This window comes from Montipora foliosa, chromosome 1, assembly GCF_036669935.1.
Source record: "Montipora foliosa isolate CH-2021 chromosome 1, ASM3666993v2, whole genome shotgun sequence".
Taxonomy (NCBI): Eukaryota; Metazoa; Cnidaria; class Anthozoa; order Scleractinia; family Acroporidae; genus Montipora; species Montipora foliosa.
In genome coordinates, this window is record NC_090869.1 from 68,605,069 (window position 1) to 68,612,919 (window position 7,851).

The 7,851-nt window shown below is 38.9% G+C and overlaps 1 protein-coding gene across 1 annotated transcript in view; it reads left to right on the top strand.

The window, feature by feature from the left end:
• LOC138006664 (beta-1,4-N-acetylgalactosaminyltransferase 3-like) overlaps window positions 1-1,899 on the top strand; it is a 26,914-nt gene extending 25,015 nt beyond the window's left edge. Inside the window, exon 17 of the mRNA XM_068853137.1 lies at window positions 446-1,899. Coding sequence (XP_068709238.1) covers window positions 446-656 — 211 coding nt within the window. The 3' untranslated portion in view covers window positions 657-1,899. The remainder of the gene's footprint in view (window positions 1-445) is intronic.
• The last annotated feature ends 5,952 nt before the right edge of the window (window positions 1,900-7,851 follow it).

Sequence of the window (7,851 nt, forward strand, 5' to 3'; positions counted from 1 at the left end):
TTCTTGAGAAAAGTTGTTGCGTTCTGTTTGTTTCATTGGACACGAAAAGCTCCAATGGGGAGTGGTCCAGCAAGTAATCGGCATTACGCCGCCAGAGATCAGAGCAAGATTTGAAAGTGATATGAAAACGAAGGATTACGGTTGGTTTCCGCGATGGTGTACGCTTAAGGTGTAATTCGCCCTCGGGAAGGATGGGAAACTAGTTGCTTAGCAACAAGCAAAAAGGCGGGATTCGAACCTACGATCTACGTAACTCGGGTCGGATGCTCCACCCATCGGGCTACTAGCAGTCCTAAGTAGCTGTAGGTCGATTTATTTAGGTCCTTAATGGACAATGCGTCCCGTCCCGCTCGTCTTCCTAGGAGTCTTGATGTTTCAGTTATTTTTTCGCCCGTTTTCGAGAAACTAGTTTGCTAACCTTATTTCTTTTTGTTGCTTTTGCCAGAGTCCTGCTCTCCAAAATTGAAGTGGAACGGCTTCGTGTTGCCAATTTTTATCATTACTACCACAGCAAGAAGGGCATGTGGGGAACTAGAAATATGTTCAACACCAACGATGTCGATGATAGCTTTGATGATGATACAGATATCATCAGGATTTACAATGAGACAATGGTAAAAGAAACACGACGTTTGCGTAGCAGAAGATATCAGTGAAAAGAAAGGAACGTCAGTTGCTCATTAACAGCAAAGAAGACTTATGAGGTCGCATTTTTTAACGAAAAAGGATAGAAAAAGGTTAACAAATTCGTTGGCAAAACAGAGAGGATATGTCTGACGTCTGAGTGCGTCTCTCAAACGGACAATGCTCACCATTATTGTTTCGTTGCTCCTTTTTTTGTTTGAAGTAAAAATCATTTCCCCACGCCCCTGAATTACCCACCTTACTAGATATTGTTGTTTCAGTTAGTGGAGAGGAACCCCCTCTTGTAAGGGGATTCTTGCTACAACACCATACTCAGTCTACTGTTGGTTTTAGCTTCAAACAACTAACATTGTTCTCGTAGCAAGCGCACATCTGACGTTCGAATGCGACTCTCAAACGCAAAGTGCTCTTGCTCTTTTTTTAGCTTATTTTAGTCGTGACACCAAGTTATCTCTTTTTTGGACAAGACAATTATGCCAACTTAAGTTTGTCAATTCACTACTTGCACAAATCCCATAATACACGTCTTTTGCCCCCCAAAAGTCTGCATAGGCATTGTCTTCGACTTCTCTTGGGACATTTTCATGTCCCAGGAGAAATTGCAAACAATGGTTATGCAAACGTTTTTATAGAGTTGTATTATGGGATTGTGTAAGTAGTGAAAAGACCTTTTGAAGCCGCTTGATGGCTCCATGGCTTTACTGAAGGCAAAGCCAAACGCAAAAATTATTTTCCAAAATTAAATGAAAACAGCAGGGAATTAATCTTCTTAGGAAAAAAAGGAGAATTATCGAAGCTCAATGTTAAGTCTAAGTTGAAGTATTTATATTAATTAGTTATCGCTGTTGTTGATTTACCAAAATTTTATGATCAACCGTAATATTTCAATGCGGAGAATCTTTAATATAATTGTTTACAATTGTAGGAAATGTGGAAGTAACGGTACTAATGATATAGTTTTGGAATATCGCAGATTGTAAGAGGATGATCGAAAGAGTATAAAAGCATATTTTTTTTACAAAAGAATTATCTTGAAATTTTCTCTCTCTGCTCTAAGAAAAGGGGAAAGTTGGGTAAGATTATGTAATTAGCTATTTCTGCTGTTGTCACATCACATCTTCTGTCATAGCTAGAATACACATCCAGCATAGTACTGAATCACAAAGTTTTTCAGTGGAAAATGTGTTATCTATCTGTTTGGGATGATGGTCCCTTCCTCAAGAAAATCTAGCCCTTGGAGGAAAAATTAAAATTTCAAGAAAAAACGTAGTGCGTTTTCTGAGACCTATTTGAGTGATTAACTGATTAAGATAGCCGAGGACTCGCATTTCATTGTTCAAAGTCACATGTTCTTGATCTTAGCCGCGCCGTCTTGTTCTCCGAAAAGGACGGAGAGAAGAGTGTGTGGTTATAGTTAAGGTGGCTGAACACAGATTTTCCACGGTCAGGTGCTATTCGTTGAAGGCAGGCGCGGATTTTGAAAAACAAAACAATTATGGCGAAAACTCTTTATCTCCTAAATTAGCCTCTATTACGTCATGGTGCTCCTTCAGAGGTAAAGTCTGCTACGAGCCCAGAAGGCCCACCAGGCCGGCGCTTATCTCCGGTTACTGTAGCATGAAGCGCCTAGGAGTATTTCTACCCCCTCCCTACCCTGGATGGGATGCTACTCCGTTAGCAGGGTTACCCCCAGCATTAAATTCGCCCGTAGAGAGGCACCGTGATAGTAGAGTGTCTTTCCCAAGAACACAACGCAATGTCCCTGGCCAGGACCCGAACCCGGACCACTCGATTCGGAGTTGAGCGCACTAACCATTTAGAGAACTGGTTTGGAGAAACGCGCCAGATCGATCATAGTACCAGGCGCCAGATACAACACTGGGTTGGATGTTTTGGGGATTTTACCTCTGGGCGAACACCATGATCAACTGTGTAACACCCTTTTTAACAGCATTCTTTCGGACCCGAATCATAAGATTAGAAACCTGTTGCCTACAACTCGCAGCCGCATTAGTTACAACTTAAGAAAACAGCGTAGTTTTTATGTGCCAGATTTCAATACTGATCGGGCAAGGAACTCCTTCATACACGCCATGGCTGCTATTGTCTAATTATAGACAAATCTGTGAGAACTTTTAAATTTTTCGTAAATTTTAATATTTGTTAAGGTATTTGTAAATATTTAAAAATTTCACTCTTCTTATCCATTGATTATTACTATATTATTGTATGTTATTATAGTTCCATTGTAAAATTTACACAATTCAGCCGTGAGGCTGCGAAGTGGTCTATCTATCTATCTATCTATCTATCTATCTATCTATCTATCTATCTATCTATCTATGAGGAACAGAGGAACCCGATCTCGACCCCAGAGCTCTTCTCTTGACTGAGGGAGAGAAGAGCTCTGGGGAACCCTGAAGCAAAGTGTCTACTTATTGGTTTTCGTGAGGAACAATCAAAAGCCTCTCTAATTGGTGCATTCATGTTAGCACGAGGAGTGAGCAGGCGCCGTAAGGTTCAAATAGCAAATTTTTCAGCATAAGAACCCTACGGCGCATGATCTCCTGCATAGAGTTTCCTAGAGCCTTGGGTTGATCCGAGGCACTGGTGACGAGAATGCATGGGAACCCAGCAAAATGCTGCGCATGCACTTTGCTAAAAAAATTGAGACCAACAGCTGTTGGCTGTTTTACCAAACTTCTTCGGCGCAAACCCGTTATTGAATTTTGCAGAACTGACTTGAAATTAAAAATTCTTTTGACTACAAATGGGTCGTCTATAAATACGTATAATTCAGAAATTCACCATCCAAAAGTTATGGAAAGCTGAAAAAAAACGTCTATCAGCTAATTATGAAAAAATCCGTTTGTTGAAATTCTGATAACAGCTCTTAAACGTACATTATTTCTATTACATTCAGTAAGCAAATGCTGCAAAAAATCTAATGAGAGAACTTTTCATAAATGAGGAAGAAGCATCTTTTGCCCTGTTTTAATCTACTGTAGATGCGTTTCCATGGTAACAGCCTGCAAAGAAGTTTGACTGCCAAAATTATGAACTTTCGTGGTAGCATTCATCAGTGACCAGGTTTGAGCTTCTAGGCAAAAACTGCATAAATATGGCAGAAATGAAAGCGTTATGTGCCCACTCTGAGTTTTTTGTAGCGCCTCCGAGCAGTTTAAGCGCTAGCTATAGTATTCAAATGTGGTGGCTTTGGGATTAGACCCTTCCACGGTTTTTGACCGCCATCTTGGCTGAGGGCAAACACGGCTAAATTTACCGTAAATGTATGGGATTTTTGCCGCCTTTGAACCGCTGTAGCCCCGCTGAAAAGAGACAGATTTCCAACTTTTGCTACTGCTTTAAACAGGTTTATTGATATCATTCATTCAACAAAAAATAAGGCCATTAGGACGGTATGACGTGCGTTAATTCGAATAATAAATCCTTCTAATGTTGCTTCTAATTTCGCGGCAATTTGCCGTGATGATTTTAAGAGGGGTTTGTATGAAATCTTAAAAATTTGTTTATGGTCGTTGTAGCCTGAATCTGTTCTTTATATTTGATGAAAATAGTCTCGGTATAAATATCTTCTAACAGACACTCTCACTGTGGAAATCCGTCTCTTTTCAGCGACGCTACAGCGGTTGAAAGTCGGCCAAAATTTAGCCGTGTTTGCTCCCCAACCAAGGTGACGCCAAAAACCGTGGAAGGGTATAATAAGGTAATGTTGAGTTTGTCTTGAGTTGATTGTGAATGAATGGATCGGGCTTCGACAGCAAGAAAGGAAAGGAAAGGAACTTTATTTAAGTGTTTAGTCGTTCTAGCGCTGAAGCACTAATTGGGGACACGTAAATTGAAATTAACAATAAAACACAAATCAAGTCAAATGTTGGTTTTTGAGGAGAGGGGAAACCGGAGTACCCGGGGAAAATCTCTCGGTGCAGAGTAGAGAACCAACAAATTCAACCCGCATATGACGCTGAGTCGCCGAGTTTGGGAATCGAACCCGGGCCACATTGGTGGGAGGCGAGTACTCTCACCACTGCGCCATCCCTGCAGAGAACACGATAGTTAAAGAGTACAAGACTGAGGCGACAAACATTCGACAGATAAAAGAAAAAAAAAGAAACCGTTTAAATTAAAATAATTCTAAAAGACATCATTGTCTCACCTTTTTAAACCCTAAAGTAACCTTGTGTAGGCAGTAAACTGGATAGTTGAATTTGCGTGGTATAAATAAATTGTAATTATTTTATTTTATTTTATTGCGTGTCTAAAATAGACCACGAGCTATCCCGTCTGGAAAACCAGACAGTAACATAAAGCATCTTTTGGAACTCATCGAACCTGTCATTTCTAAGTGCATTTTAACGAAAGAGAGTACATGGAAGAGACAAAAGTGTGAATTCTAGGGCGTACCTACGTTTACACGATGAAAAGATTCTTCGTGTTTTGCACATTCGTACTGAATGACCAAAGAGTATTTGCTCAGGGGCCAGAAACAAGTACTGCATGATTATTGTAGACCAACCTCGAATGGGAATAACTGGAACGTACTGAAATTGGTATTTATGTGTCTCGCTACACGCGAGTGATAACTTGCAAACAGTCACTAGCTTCAGTCAATAACGGCAAATCCAGTGTCTGCCATGACGAGTTAAAAGTCTGACTTTTTCATCTGTATGTCGGGAAGTTTATCTTTCATCCAGAATATAAATTGAATATTTTAAAGCTCTTGGATTTAAAAAAAATACTCTCAAGCGTCCTGATGGTGACAATATTCGGTGTCTAAAAAGCAAAAAAATATTGTACCGGATCGACCAACTTGAATGATACAGTACAGGAAATTTCCACGGCACCGGGTTTGAAACGGGCGTAGCAAAGATTTCACTGATGTGTTATGTAGCATACGGGAGAAAGATCTTGATTCCTTGCGGACTTTTAGGCTACTAAAGTTTGAAGTTTATCATAATTTTTAGACAGTAAGTTCAAGGCGAATTTTTTTAACATTGAAATGAATCCATTGAACGATGTGGCAGCAGTATACCAGAATGCTAAAATGAACTTTGTCACTTGTCATAAAATGAAAGATAGTTTATGATCAAATTCTTGGGTAGCAGCAGTAGATTGACAATCATCCTTAGTGTGAAATTTCAGAATGTTTTTACCTGAAGACTATGAAATTATTTGTTGTTCAGACATCGAAAGTTCACTTTCATCGCCGATCTTTAAATGGTTCGCGTGACTTGAACGCGGGTTTTTCTGTGTTTATCACTACCGTAACTTCATGGCTGCTGTAACAAGAGAAGGGATGCCTTTTTGTGTGTTTAAGTAGAATGATTTTATTGGTTGTGCTTACTTTGTCGCGAATGATTCCGGGTTTACTTATAACTTTATGGGAAGTTTACAAAGAAAGGAAAGCTTTTTTCTTCAACATTACTAAGTAATTATTGTCTAGCTGACGTAAGAGTGGTTTATAAGACGAGACGAGACGAGAGCACATAAATATATCTCGTGGAGTAATAAATGTAATTCCAAGCTTTTCGGTACTTGAACCAAATTCTTATCTCGTTTTCTTATAAAAGGCATACAAGCCTTTGATTCGTGATGAAACTGTCCAGTACAGATCTCGAGACGACAAACTAACAAATTTTGCAAGTGCGTTACGTAATTAATGGGATCCTACAAGCTGGTTAAAAAAACACGACATGGACTTTTTTAAGGTGACGTTGATTTTTACTTTTACTTCTTGTTCGTGGAATTACATGTCCAGGTAACAAAATAAAATGTTTATTTTGAAAGGTGTTTTTTTTTTTCAAAATGAAGAAGAGTTGCGTCTATCGTGTCAGAGATATTCAAGATTTAGTATTAAATGCAAATAGGGAAAGTGATGACGTTATTAGTGGTTCCACCAGATGATGATAAATCACAAAAATAAGAATATCTCTGGAAAACGTGAAGTGTTGTTGTTCAAACTTCGCACCATCAACGTGCGTCAGGAAAGACAGCAAATTACACTCGCATTTTGCTATAAGCCAAATATCTCCACTGGCGATCAGATAAAGAGACACATACGTTCCTACTTCAAACATACTTACTGCCATAGAGCTTACAGGGTTAAAAGATGTTTGGTTAAAAGGAAAAAAAAGGGAAAAAACTACCGTTTCCATGGCAACTATAGTAGGTGGCATTTAAGACTTTCCTTTCCTGCATAAACAACATCAATAATTCCACAGACATTATTGCTTTTTGTGGTTTATCTTTTTTGTGGAACTATTTATGACGTCATCAAGTGTAGCACAACAACTTAACTATCAATGAAGCGAGAAGAGATATTTCCGAAAAAATGAACGAGCACGCCATAATTCAGCACTGGAAAAGCCTTTCACAGCACAGTTATTCGCTGAAGGAGGAGGGGACTGGGCACCAATGTCGAAAATAAAGTACACTGAGTTTCATAGCCTTTCGCATTCAAGAGCTTCTAAGCATTGGTGAGGTCATGAAATCTCGGCAGGATTGGACTAACGGGATGTTAATAATGGTGAGCTTTTAAAATAATCCGAGCAGGAGAACTTACTATGGGATTGAACGAAAACTCCAACCATTCAAAACGTTATGTCTCGTTATGTAAAGTTTACTTGTAAAAGTTTACTCAGCGGTGTTTGTTTTTGTCACCAAGAGCCATGTTATCCGGAAACATTCTGATGTTCAGTTTCTTTTACTGTTTTTTTTTTTCACTGTTTTACTGTTGTTGTTTTTAGCTTTTTTTTAACTGTCAGTTTTGATATTTTCCTCGTATAGAACGCATGAGTATTTTTCTTAAATTAATTAACCCTTTAAACGCCATTTCGACTTTCAAACTATTGAAATAATTGATGGAGAAATGAGTTATTTGCGCTTCTTATCTTTTCAATTCGCAATTCTGGGCATGCGCAATCATGCTCAATTAATTCGATGAAAAAGGTAGAATTTTATAATTATTTTGGTCCATAAAACCATTTGACATCCTTTTGAAATAGGAAAAAACATACTTTGTTTAATGGGGATGACATATATTACTGATAACCCAATAGTTTTGGTTATGGCGCCGCCTACACAGTCCCATTAGTACCCCAACTGGCAGTTAATTATTTACAAAATAATAAATTCAGCCAGTAATCTGAGCAAGTTTCGAGCGTGGCACAAACGCATGCCAGATGA